General features: G+C 35.9%; 3 protein-coding genes across 3 annotated transcripts; 1 reads left to right on the top strand and 2 right to left on the bottom strand.

The window, feature by feature from the left end:
* Positions 1–129: 129 nt before the first annotated feature.
* On the bottom strand, positions 130–5,614 carry EAE97_008927 (uncharacterized protein; the record flags this gene model as incomplete). The annotated part of the gene is made up of 3 exons (XM_038879442.1): positions 130–639; positions 689–5,122; positions 5,177–5,614. The coding sequence occupies 3 exons, from the start codon at positions 5,612–5,614 to the stop codon at positions 130–132; spliced, it is 5,382 nt and encodes a 1,793-aa protein (XP_038729953.1).
* Positions 5,615–6,563: 949 nt separating this feature from the next.
* Positions 6,564–9,217, top strand: EAE97_008926 (uncharacterized protein; the record flags this gene model as incomplete). Its single annotated transcript, XM_038879441.1, has 5 exons — positions 6,564–6,695; positions 6,768–8,358; positions 8,411–8,616; positions 8,671–8,900; positions 8,959–9,217. 5 exons carry the CDS (start codon positions 6,564–6,566, stop codon positions 9,215–9,217), a joined length of 2,418 nt encoding a protein of 805 aa, XP_038729952.1.
* Positions 9,218–17,169: 7,952 nt separating this feature from the next.
* On the bottom strand, positions 17,170–21,071 carry EAE97_008925 (uncharacterized protein). The gene is made up of 7 exons (XM_038879440.1): positions 20,647–21,071; positions 20,568–20,596; positions 19,151–20,517; positions 18,666–19,104; positions 18,319–18,616; positions 17,890–18,270; positions 17,170–17,837 (listed from the first exon to the last, which is right to left on the bottom strand). The coding sequence occupies exons 1-7, from the start codon at positions 20,880–20,882 to the stop codon at positions 17,369–17,371; spliced, it is 3,219 nt and encodes a 1,072-aa protein (XP_038729951.1). The 5' UTR covers positions 20,883–21,071; the 3' UTR covers positions 17,170–17,368.
* Positions 21,072–22,628: the final 1,557 nt, after the last annotated feature.

Genomic DNA, 22,628 nt, shown 5'->3' with positions numbered 1-22,628 from the left:
TTTATTTTAACAAACGAAATTTAATTGATTTAGTGCTACATTTACATTACGCCGTTCATTTCCTTCCCAATCAGAATTTATTGCCCATACAAAGCTTTTTTGGTATCTTCTGGTTTACCGTGATGACCATCACTCCTCATCATCCTTCTTCCCAGACCTATTTCTTACCCACTCCTCAGCGATCGCTCTTACTTTCTCTTGTGACTTTTTGTCACCATTAGCTTCCTCCCACTCGGTCCATCTTTTGAACCATCCCATCGCGCCCTTAGGTTTCAGTCCCTTGATTCGAGCTACTCGTTCAAACACACCCCTGACAATGCTCTTATCACCTGCCTTGATTTCCAGATCCAGAAGCTGGCCCCAAATATCCAATCGCTTACTCCATTTTGCCAAAACACCCTCGAAGATTGTGCGTCCACGTTCCGGAGAGCCGTGCTCGGAGCGGAACTCTAGAGCTGCAAATTTGAGCGTCAAGGGAAGATGGGTATGTGGAGGTAGAGATTGAGTTGCACGTGGAAGGAGAGCACGACCACGATCAGGGGCCCCGAGAGTATTGAAAAGAAAGTGTGCATAATTGACCCAAACGGTGGGAGATTGTGAGAATTTCTTGGTGAGAGCTTGGAAAAGTTCATCGGCTTTCTGTATGGCTGTTAGCTTGTATTTGAGATTATATGGAAGTATCCCTTACCTTGGTTTTGCCAGATTGAATATAGATACTAGCCAGTCTCTCGTGAACCTCTTGGGCATCGTTGTACTGACAAGCTCGCTTAAACACAGCTTCAACAGTTTCATCACTTCCATATGCGATCTCCAAATTGAGGAGAGCGAGCCAGATATTAAGCTTCTCAGTTTCCTCGCGCATGTTGATAGTTTTGATGGCACGCTCAGCAATCTCTCTGGCCTTGCCTAGCTCACTGAGTTGCATCTGGAAAGCCATGTACTGGGTCCAGAGACTGGAAGAGTCTGGTTGACCCAAAAGGATACGCTCGAAGTCACTGACAGATTGAGGTCCGTTGGCATCAAGGTCACCTGTTCTATCAACCTTAATTTCCGCCTTCCTCTTCTTCTTTTTAGGTTTCTCTTCAGTGGCTTCGTCATCGGAATCTGCATTGGATTGGCCATCAGCTTGGTCCAGCAGATCAGCAGACCAATCAAATCCGCCGGCGCTAAGAGCTGGGACATCGCCTTCAGCATCAGGCATTTCCTCGTCAGAGTCCGAGGCTTCATCTCCGTCCTCTGCGGCGCTCTCAAGATCTTGCACATCATCAAGGTCAATGCCGCCTTCATTGTCGTCATCATCATCATCATCATCATCATCGATGTCCATACTGTCAAGCTTGACGCCATCCACACCGTCACCATCACTCTCATCGTCAGACTCATTTCCGTCCTCAAAGTGTGAAGCTTTCATAGAGAAACTAATGCGTTTCTTCTCGTTGTCCATCTTCAATACAATCGCTTTGACTGCATCACCTTCAGAGTACAACTTTCTGACGTCGTGGACACGCTTTTCGGCCATTTCACTCTGGTGACAAAGGCCGCTCACATTTGCAGAGCCATCGACAACGATAAAGACACCAAAATCCTCGACTTTACGAATTTTTCCGGTAATAACTTGGTTCACTTGAATATCATTGAAGGTCAAAGGCGCAACGTAATCTTTGTCGATAACAGAAGGCTTGAGACTCAATTGAACATGGTTCAAGACTTCGTCGACAACTGTGACTTTGCCTCTGACTAGTTGGTCAACCTGGAATTCCGATTTCCAGTCTTTGATATAAGAGTCCGAAAGGTCTGAAATTCGAACATACGCTGTCACATTACCCCCCAAGTTGACAAACAGCCCCTTGTCAGCAACGTGTTTGACAAATCCACGCACAATGTCGTTTACTTTCAGTTGTGAAATGGATGAGATTTCTGGATCTTGAACTGCTGCTGATGAGTTCATCACTCTGGATGCTCTAGTCGATAATCGAACGCGTTTGTTTGGAACATCGATATCAGTAACGCAAACACGAACAATATCATTCTTAGAGTATTTGGAAGGATCAGCTTCTGAATAGTCGTCGCAGAGGTCTGTAAGGTTTAATGGTGCAGAGATGCTATCAGTAAGCTGTACCATGACCTGTCTTTCATTGACTCTGGTTACTTTTCCTGGTACGATCATGCCTTGGCTTAACTTATCAAAGGCAAGGGCTTCAGAATCTTGACTAGAGCGGGCAGACAGGTCTAGACGGTTTGTTTCAACATCAACGCTCTTGACGTGAACCCGAATGGCAGATCCAACGGGAAAGTTTGCTGCTAGGTCTTTGAGTAATGATACATCATCTGATACATCTAGAGCGCTGATTCGGCCACGCACATTGGGAGATAGATTTACCCATAGGCAATCAGCTCCAACATTATTGACGAATGCTAACCAAGAAGAGCCAACCTCAATTTTGTCCAAAGATACAGGGTCTTGTGCAGACTCAGTTTGATCACTAGGCTTAGCGGATAGTTCAAAGACTAAAGTCTTGCCAGATCTGTGACTGATAGGCAGGAAGCGATGGTTACGCGCATCGTGTATTCCTAAAACACGAACGTCGACAATTTGCTTCGGCGAGAATGACTTGAGAGGCTGCTTCTTGGATTTTATCTCCGACCAAGAGTCAAAGGCTTGTGACACATCAATTCGGCCTTGGATGTTATCAGCAAGTTGAACATTTACTTGGGTATCCTTAACAGACGACACCCTTGCCTTCGTAAGGCGACCAAGTGTAATGTCGTCAATACTCTTGATAGTTTCATCGATAGGGTTTACAGCTTCTAGATTGGTACCAGGGGCTAAAGGCTCATTCGACTTTTTGTCGGAAGTAGCATCAGCCATAGATAAAAGAAATCTTCGTTGGCCATGGTCGACAGTGAGAACCTTGACCTCTACTGTTTGGTATTTCTTAAATCCAAAGTCTGGTAAACGAAGGTTCTTCTCGGGTATCTTGTTCTTAGGCAAAAGCCCTGTAAGACCGCCTCCAAATTGCACAAAGACTGCTGTTAATGTTATATTTTTAACAAATCCATGCACTGTCTTCTTCTCCTTGACGTCATCGAACATCCTCAGTAAAGTCTTATTCTGGGCGGCCTTGACAAGTGCAGGTTTATTCGTTAGGACGATCAAACGCTTTTGCTCAAGCTTGTCTAGTACAGCAAGGTCTGACAATACTTGGCCAACACGAATGTTCTTGAACGAAGAACGGCTCTTGTTCTCAGATCCATCAGTAAGCTGACCGACAGGTAGTAGTGCTTTCAACCCAAGTGCTTGAATCTCGACAGAAATGTCGTCGTTCGACTTTTCTATAACAAGAGCGGACACAATCTCGCCAATTTTGAGATTCTTCAACGCATTCTGCTGTGCCAGTCCAAAGACGGAAGGATCTTTGCAAGAAACAGTCAATTTCTTGGCCTCGGGGTCGACCTTCAAAACATGAACGTTGACGACTTGCCCAATTTTGAAATGTTGGTTAGGGTCCTGTATGTAGGCCTCGCTCATTTCTGAGACTGGCAAAAACCCTCGGACAGTGCCGTAAAATTGAACTACCGCACCAGTTTTCAAAATATTTACAATAGTACCAGGACTTTGCATCCCAACAGTTATGTCATCATACGAGATCAGAGCAGGTGACTCCGAATTGACGAGTGTCTTCTTGAGAGTTAATCGAATTTGTCGTTTTCCAGGGTCTGTAGAGAGAACACGTGCCGTGACAGCCATTCCTTCCTTGAATTTCTTTTCGGGGTGAAGCAATTGTATATCTGCCAGGTGAGTTTCTGGAACAAGACCAGAAATGTTTTCGGCCAAATTAACCAGTAGTCCGCCGACACCTTTGTCATTAACAATGAGCTTTTCAACCTTTCCCTTTACAACCTCTCCAATCTTCAAATCTTCAATTCGCAAGTAAGGCTGTTCCAGAACACTTTTCTCCAAAGAAATGAGGTATACACCATCTAGAGAATTGTAACCAAGGACACGACCACGGTGGACCGAGCCTACCTTATATGGTCCCGTTGTTTCTTCCAATGTCTCTATCTTGCCGTCCTTGACTCTAGAGATGTGAACGAACCCAGGAATCCCTTTGACTCCCACATCGACAAAAAGACCGACTCCAGACTCGACTTTCTTGATTGTGACTTCTTCGACGATGGTAGACAAAGGTAGGGTGTCAAGTGGATTTACTTTGTTTCCAGGTTTTCCCGCTTGCTGCTGCGACAAAGACGTAACATGGTCAAGGAGAGAGATACCAAGTTTTTGAGGATCCGAATTTGGAAAGGTGCAAATAACTCTACCTCTAACCTTGGCACCAATCTTGAATTTCTTTTCTAGCTCCTGGTTCATAACACTGGTTCCAGAATGCATCAAATCTGCAGTAACATCAACCATACCCATGACCTTTCCAGTAAGGCCCCGGGAGCTGACATCAACGATCAAGGTCTCGACTGCAGTTCCTGGGAGGAAGGCATCAACTGTTGGAGCATCTGTGAGATAGTTCGATTTCTTCACATTGCCAATCTTCTGAGTGTCTGCGCATAGTTTGACAGTCTTCCCGTTAGAGCTCAGACCAGTGACCATGCACAAAAACACTGCGCCTTCTTGCACATCAGCCAACACTACTTCGTAGCCAATGTCTTTTGCGCCCATGAAACCACGAATACCAGAATCTTCAAGTCCAATGTTCATAATTAAACCGTGATCTTCGACGCTTGTGACAGATGCCATCAAAGTGGTATTGGTGATGAGATTTTGTGGAGTGACGCCATTGTTGGCATGTTGTGGTCGAAGGGATAATTCGATTCTTCGTTTTCCTTTTCCTAGTGTGGCTGTATTTGTATCGTCGCTGGTAGAAACAACGTATGCTCTTAGGTATTGCCCCATGGAAAAGATTTTCTTCAAGTCAATATCCTCCACCTCAGGTTCGTCATCTGCATCATCTTCCTCTGCGGCTGCGATCGCCTCAATCCGTTCTGTAACTTTGTCCGAGATCGAAGTGATGGGTACATAGCCCGTCAGATTATTTGGCAGTGATATAGCAATGTCTGTAGCATTGATCTGGGACACCTGGCCAAGAACTAAAGAGCCCGATACTAGTCTCTGCGAATTGTAAGCCGCCGCCACCTATAGTATCAAGTGGTTTGCAACACATACCTTATAGCTCAATCCTTCAATTTTGACAGTCTCTTCTTCAACTTCGCTATCCTGAGCTGTCTTTTTGCTCTTGCCTTTACCCTTTCCCTTCTTCCTTACTTTTGTAGTATCTCCTCCCTCTTGATCTTCCCCGTCAGGTTTGGAAGATTTAGCACCATATTGTTCAAATAGAACATCTCTGGTGGCATCAATCTGGATTTGTTTATGTTCCAATGGAGTCAATACACTTGCGCCACCTCTTGGGAAAGCCACTTCCTCGTCCCTAACTCTTGAAATTTTAGTCGCTGGTGGTAATTTTGTGGTCGATGTGCTTTTCCCCTCTTTCTCTTCTGCCCTGGGTCGTTTCGAAGGTCGATCATCAGATTCTGAGATTTTCTTTGATCGCATGAATGAATCATTGGTAGGACCAGTCTTTCTCTTCTTATCGAGTGGCGCCATTGTGATTAATTGAAAGGAATGGCTCGTGAGTATTAAGAAAAGAGATATCGAAGTCGCACAGGAAACGAACGACGACTTTCGAGCTTCACAACTTTTTTTTCTTCTTCCTATCAAGAATCAAAAAATTGCAGGGATCAATGAAAGACCGACATTCCGCATCATTCTGCACCTAGATAAGGCTGACACAAGGCTGAGTGACGCAAGGCTGGCCCAATGGTGGGCTGACCTCGGGAAAATGACAGACACGCAGGCCCGACACGGTTATCTATCTAATCTGTACTCTGTCTGTATGGGGAGACGGGTAACTAAATGTAGTAAGTTGCATTCACGAAAATCACAATACAAATAGGAATAGTCCATCCGTATCATACATATTCATACATGTTCATCATACCTAAGTATATCTATCTCTTGATCGTGATGTTTGATGTTTGATGATGTTTTATAGATGATTCAAGGTTCTTGCTTCTAGCTTTTCTGCTACTGCACTCGTTATTGCTTTTTGGCTCTTTGGCTCCAGAATGATTTAGTCACATGGTAATTTAGAACTGCTAGGTACATACAAACGTTATCACAATTCATAGATACATGCCGACGTACAGTAAACTCTTAAAACTAAGTTTGAACACTCACGATCCTACGTACTTAATCTCCATCCGCACTTTCACTAGTCCCCAGATATTGAATTCCTTTTGTTTTCCATCCTCGACTTTATCTATCGCCAGTAAGGTCCTTACACATTTTCCTCTTGATACCACAGCGGACAGAGTATTATTAGGACGACCAATCCAAACACCCTTGCACGGGGCAAATAACCTTGTTACTCGCGGGGCAGCAATATATGTTGTTTAGTGATATGAGGCTATAGAATCATTTCATTAAGTAGCCGCGCCCCTGGGAGGAATTTGAAAACCGGTCGTCCGAATAGCCAGGAGTAATCGATCTTGGAATGCTACCCTCACGCAAACGATCAAAACTAAATCCTTCCAAGGACCAGTCACCGTCTTCCTCAAAAAATGCCGCAGAACCGGGACACACTACTACCAACAACGGTCAGCATGGTGCAGCTTCTAACAAAAAAGTAAGATGCCCAAGTCCCGTTGCTGTTGAAACGAGTTTGTGTCGGTGTAGTGAAGCTAACAAGGTAATAAAGCTCGGATCGAGAGCGAGTTGGTATGGAACTTGGCCGCGAAAATCTACTGTTTCTACACAGGTCGTGAAAGAGACAATCTTAGCTGATAAACCATCGAACGGGAATATGGCGACGGAATTGAGCCATCGCGATCAACGAAAACCTTCATCAGTCACATCCAGGCCTCCATCGATGTACCCAGGGAAAAGCAAGCCAGCATCAGAAATAACGTTGAGCGCGCCACTGCAGGGGACTTCGGACAATAAGACAAGTAGCAAGAAAGATGAGAATGTAGCCCGAGATGTTGACAATCCGGAAACACCTCCAAGAACCCGATCGTTGGGGGAGTCTGATACACCCAAAGAAACAAACTCGCAAAGTTCGCCGATTGCTGAGATTACAAAGCCGCCAGTCACATCTCAAGGCTGGTTAGGCTGGTTAGGCATGCCATCGCAAACATCAAAGGACTCAAAAGTGTCTATTCCCGTGGTGGAGGAGCCTCAAAAACAAGATACTGAAGAACTCCCATCAAATGAGACAATTATACCAGAGCAGGCAATGGCAGAAGAAGCAATGGAGGCTCCGAAACAAACATTATCAGCATCGAGGTCATGGTTTAATTTATGGTCAGCCTCTCAACCTCCAATTCCTGCAGAACGCCCAAGAGAACCAGTTTTAACCCAAGAATTGGAGAGCAATCCCATCAAAATTATCAAAGATGCATCGAAAGATGCATCTAAATCTCCACAATCGACACCGAGTAGATCTACAACGCAACCTGGTGGGTCTAGTTGGGCATCGGCGTTTTGGTACTCCGACAATACCAAAAAGGGTACCGAGCCTCTGGAGGATAGCAATAAGGGGGAAACTGGCGAGTTAGCAATCTCGGGCGAGCAATCTCAAAACCATCCGCTTCCAGCTCAAGCTGTTCCAGCCGTCGAAACTAAGTCGTTAAATGGGGACAAAAAGCCAAAGGGGGCCGGCAAGAAAAGTCGACCGAAGTCTGTAGATATCGAAGAAATCTCTCAAAAAACTGCAAGTGCACAACTAGATGATGCATCCAAAAAAGTCACCACTCCATCTCACATCCCCTCGCCGCCTAATCTATTGTTACCTTCCGTACAAAGTACTTATCATTTGATGGAAAATCCATCATTCTTACGGCAATTGACAAGATTGATTGTACGTGGCCGACAGAAACCCATGAAGCATGTATCTTTGGCGAAGGAAGTACCAACAATTAAGAATGCAGTCGCGATAGGCGTGCATGGCCTATTCCCTGCACCTCTGTTGCGCAAACTCATCGGACAGCCCAGTGGAACTTCGATAAGATTCGCTAATCATGCAGCGGCTGCTATAAAGCGGTGGGCAGATGCACATGGATCTCCTGATTGTGAAATAGAGAAAGTGGCACTTGATGGTGAGGGCAAAATCTTTGAGAGGGTGGATAAACTCTGGAAACTTCTCAGTAATTGGACAGATCGATTGCGGCAAGCAGATTTCATTATGGTGGCTGCTCATTCACAGGGTGTCCCAGTTGCTTTGATGCTTGTCGCAAAATTGATAGAAGAGGGTATAGTATCGTCAGCGAGAATCGGCGTATGTGCAATGGGTAAGCTGCGAGAAATCATCCTGGTATTTAAATATCTCTAACAAACCATTAGCTGGTGTGTCATTAGGTCCTTTTGCAAGTCATCAAACTGGATATCAAGCAGCATTATTCAACGAGATGATTACAGAACTTTTTGAATTTGCAAATTACGAAAGTGAGGTGGCAAAGCATTATGAAAAGGCCCTTCGACGGGTCTTAAAATACGGAGTAAGGGTGACTTTTTGCGCGAGTATTGACGACCAACTCGTATCTATTGAGGCATGTCAACATATTTTCTCGATTTTGTTGATGTCATTACTAACAGCATTCTAGTCCGCCATCTTCTCGCCAGCAGAACATCCCTATATTTACCGAGCTGTCTTTGTGGATGGACGCATACATGCTCCGGACTTTATTGCCCACTTAGTCGGCTTCGCGTTGAAATTGCGCAATCTTGGTGTGTCGGATCACGGGCTCATTCGCGAACTATCGGCACCTCTGGCTGGAAGTCTCTATACTGGTGGTGGTCACTCCCGTCTCTATGACGATGACAAAATATATGAGTAAGTCTTCTCTTGTTTCGAGGAAAATATTCCCTACTTTATTAACATGTATTCTCAGCATGGCAATGGACCACGCCCTCACCACTACTTCAGTTCCCGACGTACCTTTGCACATGTCCCAATATGCCCCGCCTACAAATGCAAATCCCTACGTTTTACCCTGGATCATGCGTGGTGTTCTCGAGGAAGAGTTCGTGAAAACAGAACTGCACAACGAAGCAGTAGAACTACTGAAGCAATTCGATGATTGGAAGCCTACTACTAAAGTTTTACAAGATGTAAAGTACAGGCTGGAAGCTGTTAGATCGAAACTATGAGGAAGATTCGGCATTGTACATCAATTTGAACGGGAGTTTTAGAATTTTTGTATTATAAGTTTTCGTTTGGAATTTCGGGGGGCGTAACTTTGCACATACACTATATATAGGGATCTGGAGACTAGGACGTATGGCATGGGATGCGAGCGTAGGCGTAGGGAAATTTACTCAGGCTTCATTTATACTTTTAACTGTAATTTTGACGTCTGCATTGATTACCTTCGGGCGTGTCTTTATATGTGACTTCGAATTGATTGATATCTTTCCTTGCATTCAGAGTTGGGTATCAAACCAAATGGTTGGCAAGATTCAGCCTGCCACTTTTTCTCTAATATTCAGACAATCTAGCAGCGTATCTCTACTGCTCTCTGACTTATTCCAGGTTTGCACGTCATAATCCTATTGCTTTATCATATTGCATAGATCAGAAGACATCACGCGATTCTCTAGCTGGACACAAAATCTCAGTCTGTCTGCCTAGTACATGCACCACATGATAGTTTTCAGCCTTCCCATTTACGTTCACAAACAAAGAGAATTTTCAATTTAGATCACTCTCATCATATTGTATACCAACATTTATCATGGTCTTTCAGGTTCAAGTTGATGGATTACATACATTAGCTTATACTTTTGGTCGGTGTGCGTATAATATATTGCGTCTGTCAGACTATCACGAGCTCGCTTAGTTCGCATCAGGAGCAAGCACACGGAGTATACATCATATATTATTATACTTTTAATCACGTATATGTACTAAATTAGTCTAGCTCAGATTAGCTAAGCCAGTGCCAATATTTTAGCTCTTGGCATCATTTTAAATAATTATCTTTTAATTTATATACAAATCTTATAAATGGTAGCAAATCCCATCTTGGGTATTAAAATAGATTATTAATTATTATATTAGATTGTTTTTTTTGTTATATTATATATTCCATAATTAAATCTTTTATTATATTTTTTTTAAATTGTAGAAAAATATTTTATTTATTGTACCTAAATATTATTATGGATTTAAGTATATTTTGATAGGGTATTATATTTTTAGATAATAATATAAGATAGTTTTATTATTAAATCAAGAATTCAATTTAATATAACTTTTTAAGAGATTATATTAAGAGTGAGATTATTTGATTCTTTTTTTATTGAATATTTTAGAGTTTGAGACAAATTATTAGTTTAGTAATAAAACACTATTACTTAGGTTTTATTGAATCTGAGTGTAAATAATTAAATAATATTTGTTTTTTTATATAAATCTTTATTAAATAATTTCTTTTCTTTATTAAACAATTTTCAATAAATATTTAATATATTTATTAATTAATTTAATAATTATAATTAAATGGTCAAGGCAGTTTAAAGTATTATTGATACTTTATTTATATTGTAGATTGTAAGGCAAGGTTATTGTTTTGTAATGTCTAGTGTATTCTTTTTGATATAATCTGTATTATCAAATAATATTATTAATAACCTTTTACTAAATAAAATGAAACCTTTAGCTATAATCTTTTTTATAGAATAATTTTAATAGTTATTATAAGTAATTTAAACTTTTATATAATAGAATCTTTTATCAATAATTATTTTATATTTCTATCCTCAAAATTTAGATTATTTTAATCTGGATAATCAGGTTAATATATTTATTAAAATAATGAATAATATTTTGATTTTTTATAATATATTCTTATTTATTATTTATATAAAAACTAAGTCTTTAGATATTATTGAGGAATTATTTGCTGTTTATTTTGTTATTTCCTAGTTTGATTAATGTTTGTATAGAAAAGTAGAGTTTTGATATATTAACAAAATATCTAATATAATATGAGTTGAACTGAAGATTAGTATTGAGAATTGATATATTAAATTAAAGATATGCTTTTATATGTTATTAGGTGTAGTATTTGAAAAGTTAGAAAAACTTAAATATATTATTGGAGATATATATTAATATAAAAATTCTGAAGAGTTTATTTAGAATGTTATGGTTTTTAGTTAGAGTATAGATATCATCGAGTTTGAATATATTCAAATACTTATTATTTATTGATATTTGGTTGTAGAGCTTTGTATTTATATATTTACTTTAATAATAGAGATGAGTTTATTAATCTTTATAAAATAAATTGGATAAAAAAAGGATAACTAGTTTGATATTTATTGCCTTAATTTTATTGATAGTTGTTCATTCAACTAGTATAATAATAAGTACTTTTTTTCTAATAGGTTATAATACTGGAATAATTGTGGATTTATTTATTTCTTTTTATTTTCTAAGGATTCTTCTAATTTTTATAAGAAATATAATATTAATAAAATAAAGAATAATGTTAGGTAAAATATATTTTTATTAAATAGGAAATTATATTAAAAATAGAATTTCAAATAAAATTAGAAAACTAATAAAACAAGAATCTATAATATCAAAAAGAATAAAATAAAAAAAACTATTATTATAAATAAAATAACAAAAGATTATAACAATTATGTGTATAATCAAATTTATTATTAAGAATTGAAAAACAGTTATAAGAAATCAAATACTAATTTTGATATTTATGGTGAAAAGATAGATATATAGTATATTTATTTTGTTTAAGATTCTATTCTAATATTATTTAAGTTTTTAAAAACCAAGATATTAATTAATGCAAAATCCAATGGTGTATATTAAAATAATATTAAAAGTTTTCAATTTAGTGGGGGAAATTAGAAATCAAGGTTTACTTTTTTAAATATTGATTTCAAATATAAATTGAATAATCTTATAATATTCTAAGATATTAAAATCAATAAAGCTAAATATTAATATTATAATTATCAAAAATGTTTTGTATAAAAATAAATTATATATTTATTTTAGAGATTAATATAAAAAATATAAATTAATGAAATATTTAGTGAAATCCAAAATCAATAATATTTCAAAAACCATTTTATTTTATTCTTTATAATTTATTAATCAATCTAAGTGAAATATTGTATTAATTAAATTTAAAAAATTATTTTTAATTTAATATTGATCTCAAATAATTTATTTTATAGTTAAAGTAAGTAAATTGTTGTTAGATTATATATTCAGGGGCTGAAGATATGCTAAAATTAAAGTATTATTGGGTAATCCTTAAAATAAAGTATATATGGTTTATTTTAATACAAATTGTAATATGAATTTAATCAATTAATCTTTTTTATTCGAAATATATTCTATTATAAAGATTTATATTATAAACAAAACTATGAATATTTGTAATCTAGATTTTTAAAGATATGATATAAGCTAATTTATGAATTTGGATTTCTATTTATTAGTAATTAATGGTATTATAATTTATTTTTATTATAAAATCTATATTATGGATATACTGAATATTAAAGTTTTATTGGGTAATAATATTATTATTTTAAAAGGATAGATTATTGATTTAGATAGTGGAATCTTAATTTTATTTTAATATATAGGTTTGTAAATTAAGATTATAATATAGTTGAAGGAGGTTAAGAGAAAAAATTTAGTTTATATTATAAATGAAATTATTATTTTATTTTATTTTTAAGTATTTATATTAACTATGGGTAGAAAAAGTAATAAATTGTTTTTTCCAGTTTATAATATAATCTATAAATTTTTGTAATAAAGGAATTTTATATTCTTTTTATATTTAGTATTTGGTAAGCTTAGTTTTATTATAATTGAGAACTCTATAAATAAAAAGGTAGTGATTTATAAGAATCTAAAGTTTAAGAATATTATAGAATTTGATATTTAAGTGATAATAGTTATAAATAAAATTGATATTTATTATTTTATTCAAATACTAACTATTATATTTGAATTCAAGAAATGCTTTTTAGCTAAAAGATTGCTTACAATTGTAATAATTATAGCCTTATGGATAGCTGATAGTGTAAATAATATTTTAGGTTTTATAAATACAATTGATTTAGAACTTATTAAATAAGAGATTATTCTATCAAATGGAATTATGATTTATAAAAATAAGATATAAAAGTAGTAATTAGGGGATTTAATAATAAATAATTACATAATTTAGGAAAATTAAAAAGGTTTTGTAAATATATTAAAAGACAAAGAAATAAAAATCAATTTATATAAAAATTGAAAAGAGAAATTTAGATTGGATAAAACAAAGATTTATTCTATAAATCAAGAAAATCAAATTCTTATAAATAAAACTTATAATAAACTTTATAAACAAAATTACTTCAAATAAATAATAAAATTAATCCTTTTTAGTTTTCTAGTATTTTATATATAAAAAAAGATAGTTAATAAGAAAGGAATTATATTAAGAAAAGGCAGGGTTATTATAAATATTTGTATATTAAATTAAATTGTTATTTCTAATATATATTCAATTCTTATACAAACTAATATTATTATAGTTATAACTAAATATTCTTTTATATTCATTATTAATTATGCTAGCTTTTTCTATTAATAATATATCAAAAAAAATTATCAAAAGTACCTTATTATATTATTTTATTATAATTAAGAAATATTTATTTATATAGTAATAAGATTCAGAAATTTATTGATTTATATTCAAAAATATATTAATATTGTTTTTAAATCAAAAAGAGAGTTTGTGAGAATTTATATCAATAATATTGTTATTTTTAGCTATATATTTAAGAATTATTTAAAATATTTTCAATAGATTTTTTTGTAACTAAAAAATGTGAATATTGTTTTGAATTCTAAGAAATACTTTTTAATTTATTTTTTTATTATATTACTTAGTTAAAGAATAAATATATTTGGTTTTATATTAATAAAAAATAAGTTTTTTACTATTTAAGCTTTAGTTTTCCCTCAATTTTTGAAATAATTCGAATATTATTTCGATTTTATTGGCTATTTACAATAATATATCCTATATTATACAAAATTATTAGTAATATTGCAAAAAAGAAAAAATAAGCTAAATTGTTTATTGTATATTTATAATAAGAATACTATTACAAAAATTAAAAAAAAAAAAACTTGGTAGCAATTTTGAAATTTAAAAATATTAATATTAAAAAAAAAATTTATTTAATAAGTTATAATTTATTTTTAAAAAATCTTTGATTTTATATTATTTCAATTCTAAAAAAAGATTGTATATTGATGTAGATATATTCAAAAAGGGAATTAATAGTATAATTTATTATTTTGTAATTGATTTGTTAATTTAAAAGTTTATTATATCAATTATATTTCTCTTTTGGTTTATTATATTCATTAAATTCAATTATTGATTAATTAAATTAGAAATCGTAGATTTGTACTAAATAATTTCAAGAATTCAGTATTTAATCAAATTATCAAAATTTCTAATAATAATATATACAAATTATTCTACAAGTATTTAGATTATTATTCAGATTTTTATAAATATATTTTTCTTAGTTTAATTGAATTCTTGTTATTTGCAAAGTTCTGAATATCTTTTTCAATTCTATTTCAAGGTGTGATATAAATCTAAACATTTTAATATTATGCTAAATACCTTATTATAGTTTTATATTATCAAAAAGGAAATAAATAAGTAGAAATCAATCTAAATAAAATAAAGTTATAATTACAGAATATCAGAAATTATAATTTATCCTGTGGCAATCTTATAGATTGAAGAGATTTGATTACAGAAATTTAAATAGATATATATATTGGATCTGCAATATGTTAAGCTAATTAAATAGATTAAAGAAAATAAGAAACTAGGAATTAATATTATAGAATTATCTTTCGAAATGAAATAAGATATTCTATATGCAAAATCTGATATAATATATTTATAAAAAAGATTAGTAATACTTATATCTCTAAAGAACAAAATATTCAATTATACATACAATTAATTGGGATATCCAGGTTATAATTATATTTATAAAAGAATTTCTTTTAATTTTTATATTTTTAATATATCTAAAAAGCTTTAATTTTTTCTTTATTATTATTATTAATATAGGGTATTATTAATCTCCTAATATCAATCTTATGAATTGTTATAATTTATTCTAATTCCTTTGTATATCTTTTATATAATATTTATTAATTTCATTTTGGCTTTATTTAGATTAGTGTTGGATTTGTTTAATTATGTTTTATTAATTATAAATAAACTTTCCAAAATAATCATTTTGATTCTTGAAAGAAACATTTGAATTATAATTTAATAGGGAAATTCTTTAATTCAATATCTATTTCTAATATTATAGGGAATATTTTATATAATTATTTTTGATTGAGATAAGAAATTTGTTTTTAAGGTATAAAAAAGGATTATAGATTTATTAGATATTAAGCTACTATTCAGTACAACTTGGTACTCATAAACAAATGGGAATAATAAATATATTAACTAAATGGTAAAAATTGCTTTTCAATATTATCTTAATATTCTAAATAATAATTTGTAATAACCAATAGTATTACTATATTTATCTATAGTTTTATTAAATTCTATATTTTAAGGCATAAATATTATTATTATTATAGTGATGTATGGATTTAGGATTAAAAAGCCACTTGACATTGTAACAAAAGCGATTGTGGAGCTGGTGGAGATATTGCCCTGAAGAGCTAAATTCAAATCTACAGTAAAACAAGTGACCAAGGTGTATCCAATAAAATCTATAAATAATACTAAATACAAACCTATAATGATTAAAACAATTGATATAATTAAATTTATAATTATATTTATAAAGTATTATTTTGATTAATGATATAAATTTATGTTTTTTAAGGTTAAGAATTATATTTTTTTGTGATTATATTAAGAATATAATATATTTAATATTATGGGTAGAAATACAAAGATTGAGTAGTAATTTATAGATCCATTTAAAATTCTAAAAAGAATTAGATGTCTAACTTATCAAATCAAACTACTTAAATCTATGAAGATATATTCAGTTATTAGTATTATGTATTTTGAGTTTGTATTAGATTTTATATAAAATCTTTTTCGTTATTCTTTTGTATAGGGGATTTTATAGAATTCTGAATTAATCCCGAAAAGAATTTTGTGGAAATAAATTTTATATAGAAAAAGAGAAAAAGAAATGAGTAAGTATTTAATTTGATATTTAGAAAAAGAGGTAAAATAGAATTAATGAATATTAAATAAAAGAGTTCCAGTAAAATTAATTAAAACTTTCAATGAATAAATTTATATATATTTGGAAATAGAAATTAGAACTAGATATGTTTTGCTTTAGGGTAAAGTATTTTCTTAATTATAGTATTTATTATACTTTTAATTATATATATATATTAAATTAATCTAACTCAGATTAGTTAAGCTAGTGCCAATATCTTAGCCCTTGGCACCATTCTAAATAACCATCTTTTAATCCACACACAAACCTCACATATATGTATTGAAACATTTGATTACCACCGCAAGTCGGTGCATTGATACCAAGATCGAGTCTTCGCACATGCAACTAAGCTCTCGTCATAAGTTGAAACATTCACTTCAACAAAATTTTGATCTCAACGACGCTTCCAATGCAGCTGTATTTTCACAATCGATCGTCGGTTCGTTTGCTACTTTTTCTTCGCTCGTTTATTACTTGCCGGTCCTTTCTTCGCTAGTTTGTTATAGTTCGTGCCACGCGAGCGGGCTACCTTGGTGAGGATTTCATAGTATACTTTGACAGAGCTGGTAAAAAAATGAATACGTTGCAAGGTAAAGCGAGCGTTGAGTGAGTTCGAGTTCGAAAAAGCTACGGTGAAGGAAACGGCAATTTGAATGCATATACAAGTTTGCCAAGAATGCATGAAAAGAATCGGGCAAGAATCAAGTGCTCCTAGCTCGGTTTGGAAAGGGGTCTAATGCTTCCTCCCTCCTCATTAAATCACATCCCTACATTCACTCCTCCTACGGTTACACCCAGGCAGAGGAAATATTTTTATATTTCAATGACAATATTATATTGTTTATACGTATAAAAATACTTTTATTTTATTAAGTATTACAAGTAAGGATGTATCCAGCATTCACTTTCTGGTGACTGGATGCTTTCTTTAGGTCTATGTTGTAAACCAAATCAATTGTTACCATGACGCGCAAGATTAGCATTGTGATTACCCAATCTGTTCTCAAAATCCAATTACTAGTCATTTTTACCCTTTCTTCCATTTTCCTCGGACCCAGTTAGACTGTCCTCGCTAAGCGCAACTGTAAAAGAAAAATCCGTCTCCCCCACTAACTCCTTAACACAATCCACTAGCCTAGCCAAATCATCTGTCACCAACGAACTAGCCACTTGCATAACAGCATAAGCGCTATATCCCGGCTCTTGGATATGTCTCGAATCTAGTATTCCACTATCAAGAGCTTCAAGTCGGCGATTCAGGCCATCAGGTTGGGGAAGCTGGATGAAAGGGGGAAGGGCAACGCCTGCACTAATCGCAGCTGACAGGAGCGCAAGGGTTGAGGTTATTTGGTGGCTGGTAGGTTCAACCTCTTCCATAACAGTGGCGAGGTCACGAAGCCATTTGCTACGGGTATCGGTATTTGTATGTTTATCTTTGGACCAGGCTTTTGTTGTATACGACATCAATGCGAGGTAGCACATAATGCTAAAAACCAATAATTAGCATGCGTACACCTCCAGAATATGGTGTCACTTACTTTGAGGAACTCTTTATGATATTTTCATAAGTTTCACGGGGAAACTTCCCCCCAATCATAGGCTCAAATTCCTGCCAAGCAGCATGTTGCTGCAAAGAAGGCAGAAGCAGGACAAGCTTGCCAAACATCCTATGCCTAGCCTTTTCAAGGCGACGACCGGGACTAGTCTTCGATGTCATATCGCCTTCTCTTCCATGCATTCGAGTATGAATGGTTGAATGAACTGTTGAGTAGTAGTTCGCCAAGATGTATAGGGTCGCTCCCAAATCTTTTCTTAACCAGCTACGATCCGTGAGCGGGTAAGGAAAGAAAGTCCAGATGAATGCCACAAAAGATCCACCTGCAACACATGCGAGTCTATATGGAGCAAGCTCATAAATCCTGTCCTCACGTTAGAGAGTCTCAATTCAATAGGAGTAAGTGACTGACGGATAATAAGGTTGTCCATTACTGGTTGATGCCAAAATTCCGATTTTTCTGACTTGAAGTTCATATCCAACAATCAATACTTGAGTAACTATGAACACAAGCCAGGCCGGTATCAAGCGAGGAAATTTCAAGAAGAGATACATCTCCAAGAAGATAAAAAACCAAAGCATCACTATAACTCCTGGAGTCTTTTGATCAACAATATACCAGATGATAATTGAGCTGACCATTGCTAGTGCAGTTCCCCCAACACGAGCCAGAAATCCAAATATCGATTGGCCTGAAGTCATCGTCATACCTATTTCAATTAGCTTCTCTACGGGCTCGAGACCGGATTATCGACATACCAATTGCAATGATGATCAAAGCCCAAACTAATCTTTGCTCCTGAAAGAAGACATGAGTGTCTCTAAGGAATGCAACAATACCCAAAGTTAAGGTTGCGCAGGCCACTCTAAACCCGAATGCTGATTCCGCGCTTCCTAAAAACCTCGGGATAGCTCTAAGCCCATTGCCAAAATGTTGCCAGGCGGTCTTTGGTGGCAAATGTTCAGGATCTTTCCGAGCGTTGAATCCTGAGCCCAAGTAGATATTGTTTACACCTGCCTCTTGGTTATCCGGAGTGTTACTATCAACGGTCGTATCTGTATTTGCAAGGCCAAAAATCCATTTTTTGATTCGCCGTTGACCTGGTAGGATCAGACGATTCTTCTTCATAGTTCCATCTTCTACTTTTCCGTCCGCAAATCGAACTAACTCAATTACTGCGAGACCGGCCGTGTAAAGCTGGATTTATTAGCATTGTCATAGAAGCAGAGTCATTACAACGTACAAGATTTTCCATGAATAAAATGAGATATAATTGCTGCTGGTCTCTTCTATGCGCGCCTTTGTCTCCATTGACGGGTTCACCTGGAGGAGGAATTGGCCTACTTGTATCGAATTGTTCTGCAGACAAACCTTTTTCATGTGCCCATTTCTTCAAAGTTGCTCCACGCTTTTTATAAAAATCATTCAGGGCCTGTTCCATATAGGCGAGAAATCCGGCATCACCGGGCTTTGATTGTGCATCAGCAGTCTCAATGTCACCAGCAGCTTTCTTTTTCGGTCGAGGAACAAGCTCCAAAGTAAGTGCTACATGTTCTAATCCTTGATCCATAACTGCGGTCACGATAGCGAATGGTTCGTGGAGAGTCTTCATCACCTCATTCCATAACCTCTTTTCTTCCGTCTTACTTTCCAAGGGCATGTGTTCCCATTGCTCAGAACGGTCTTTTGAACCCGTGGACTTGACCCATCCGCGTCTTTCGCCGATTCGTACAAAAATATCTGTGATGGTACTCATTCCCAGCAGTGGAATCATTATGTCCCGGAACAAGTTGAATATCTTGTCGATATCCTTAGCACCCAATTTACCCCAGGCGACTTCCCGCTTTCCAAATGGCATATCTCCGTAAAGCTTTCCATGCAAGCCGCGCAGACCATCGATTGCTCCCTTCAATGCCTTAGCCTCCGGAGACAGTGTTGGATGGGAAGATCCTGCACTGCCTTTGTTGGACCCGTCAGATGAATCGCCAGAGGTATCACCATTCTCAGAACCTGAAGCAGCGAACATATCACTTTCCTCCAAGCTTTGCAAATATCTTGTCTGTGCCTTGAGAACGCCCCTCAACAATTGAATATATCCCGCTTGGCCTTTAAAAACAACCAAACGACACGAGACGGGTATAACAAAAACATTAACCGCCGTGCTTATAGCAAAGGCAGTCAAAAACGCCTTGATCATCTGTTTGATGAGAGATTCGGCTGATGCCACAGTAGAGAAAAGTGGGCCATAAGTGAAAGCAATGTTTGAAAATATGCTATACATAATGACCGGAACATTCAAGGCTGGACTTTTGGCGCGTAATACATTCGCAAACCATATGTTAGCAAACAACCAGATGGCGCACACAGCAGCCTGCGAAGAATTATACGCTTGTGGCACTCCCGGTGTAGAAGTATGTTCTCGCGCTTTAATGCAGCTCCAAAGTCCCAGCATTCCGATTGAAGCCCCAATGCAGACGGCAATCAGGTTGAGTATCATCGTTTGAAAGAATTTGGCTCTTGGCATAATAGGCAGACTGATGACGCAAATAATGGCTACCAGATATCCTAAAGTTGTGTACGTTCGAGAAACCGAATCGGATTCGTAGAAAGCTACTTAAAAGTTAGGGTTAGGAACGTAAGATGGGCTTCAATTGACTTGCCAATAGCAATGGTAGGAGCTACGGATCCCCTAGATCATACATCAGCATCTTTTTGGTTAAGAATGGATTCAAATCATACTTGAACATCATCATCAATGTCGGTGCATCGAGCCCAAGTTTCCCCCATATTCCCTTCAACTTGGACGGCTTCTTCTCCTTACCCTTGACTTCAGTCTGTCCGGTACCTCTTTTCGAGACTCCATCTGAGATTGGTCCCGCATCGTTTTCACCTCTCTCCGTTGAGAGATCAGGGGATGCTTCATTTCTTTTCTCCGTGTGCGACTCGCCATTCACGGAAACGTCCTCAGTGGCCATCCTATCAATCAGGCTGAGGTTTAGTTTCCCCGCAATACGTCAATTTGTTATACTCGTATTCATGTGCACATTGTTGGAATCAGTGAAGGAAAATAAAAAACAAATATGAGAATATCTTAACTTGATCTCGACAGCAATTGAACATTGCAAGAGAGAGGGAAAGAAAAATGTAATATTAAACTTCCTGCCTAGAGCGATCTTGGAAGTACCGGTACCTAAGCATACGATGAACGAAATTGTGTATGGGATTAATTGTTAAAGAACGGAATGATTGACCAATCAAGGAGGTGACGTCGATCACAGCCTTGAGCTAGCACTGCAATGGGAGATATTTATGCGAGTTATGCAAGTTATGCATCTTGAAAGTCGTCCTCATTACATACAGCCTTACGCATTTTTAACTTCACCCAACGTGCCAACGTGCCAACGTGCCAACGTCCCTTATTTAAAATCATATGGACGAGATGGACAACAAATGGACAATAGATGGGCAATAGTCGGACTCCGAAAACTCAGCCGACTGGTTCCCACTAATGAGGATCCTCTAAACTTATGGATCTTCAAAGTTAATTTAATTTCTTTACGGGGAAGAGCCACAATCCATTTTGCGGATTTCGTCTGATAACTTCGAGCTCATTACAGTTTACGGCTCAAAGGATTGAAATTGAAGTCTTCCGCGTTGATTTCTAGACACGTTGATATTGTCTTGTCGTCTCTCTAGGTCAAAAGGAGAATCTACATATTGGTTTCCATATCGGATCTGCACATTCATTGACCAAGAACAGTTCCTATGTTTTGACCTCTGCAGTGGCATTTTTTATATCCTCATTTGAACTTAAGACTTTGCTGTAGTCTTTGCTCAGATATCAGTCAGATCAGGATCGGCGCAACACTCTGTATAAATTATATGGAAAGCATCCGCGAATACTGTAGGGGAGAGAAGTAAAATTTACATTTGAGGCTAGAAAGTGATGAAAAAAAAAAGATTCAATTGTATCGTACAAATTTAACTCATGACGTTACTAAACTTCTTAATTTTGTTAATGTTTTGCATGTCTATTTTGAAATGCGAGAATTCAACGCACTTTTTATTCTAAAGTTACTTTGCAAACATGTATCTTCTTACCGACCCAAAGAATGATTCCTCTTTGTTGGCTTTGTTTCCCCTCAGCTCTTAAGATAATACCCCCCCCCCTTGTTGACGCTTCCTGCTAAGCGTCTTTTCAAAGTCTGAACTAGTCTTCCATCCACTTCTTCAATAATATCCACCATTGGTACGGGGCTCTCTCGGGAACTGCATCGTCACCGGCATCGAACATGAATCCCCCATCAACCTCGCGCAACACAACTATAACCTCAGCCCAGTCCTCAGCCCCCACTCTCATCATTCCACCGCATCGCTCATCTTACAGACAGCTGAAAAGATACGATGAAGTAATCGTGCCATGTTGTTTCCACCGAAGCTGTGTAAGATAACACTGCATACAATATGTTAGTCCGTGATCGCTAATCCTCGTGACACCGTAGTCCTGCACGCAGATGACTTGTAGCTTTTTAATATGAGGAATCAAAAGTTCGTGCCTCTGTTGCATATCTAGAATTCCTGTCGTTCCGCCTTTGCCATCTGTTTGAGCGCAAATTAGAGGAAAAACTTATGCTGTTTGATAAATAGGGAACTTCTCCCATACAGTGACTTTAGGGTAATGAAAGTCCGTCCACCTGACTGCGTGAAACCTCGGATCGTAA

Source organism: Botrytis byssoidea (genome assembly GCF_014898295.1).
Source record: "Botrytis byssoidea strain MUCL 94 chromosome Unknown BBYS_019, whole genome shotgun sequence".
Classification (NCBI taxonomy): Eukaryota; Fungi; Ascomycota; class Leotiomycetes; order Helotiales; family Sclerotiniaceae; genus Botrytis; species Botrytis byssoidea.
The sequence above is the reverse complement of the archived record's forward strand: the minus strand, read 5'-3'. Positions and strand labels throughout refer to the sequence as shown.

Coding starts and splice junctions, on each gene's coding strand:
- EAE97_008925 (XM_038879440.1), bottom strand. CDS start 20,882: ATGGCCACTGAGGACGTTTCCGTGAATGGCGAGTCGCACACGGAGAAA. Junction 20,518..20,567: donor AGCTCCTACCATTGCTATTG/GCAAGTCAATTG, acceptor ACTTTTAAGTAG/CTTTCTACGAATCCGATTCG. Junction 19,105..19,150: donor TTTTATTCATGGAAAATCTT/GTACGTTGTAAT, acceptor TAATAAATCCAG/CTTTACACGGCCGGTCTCGC.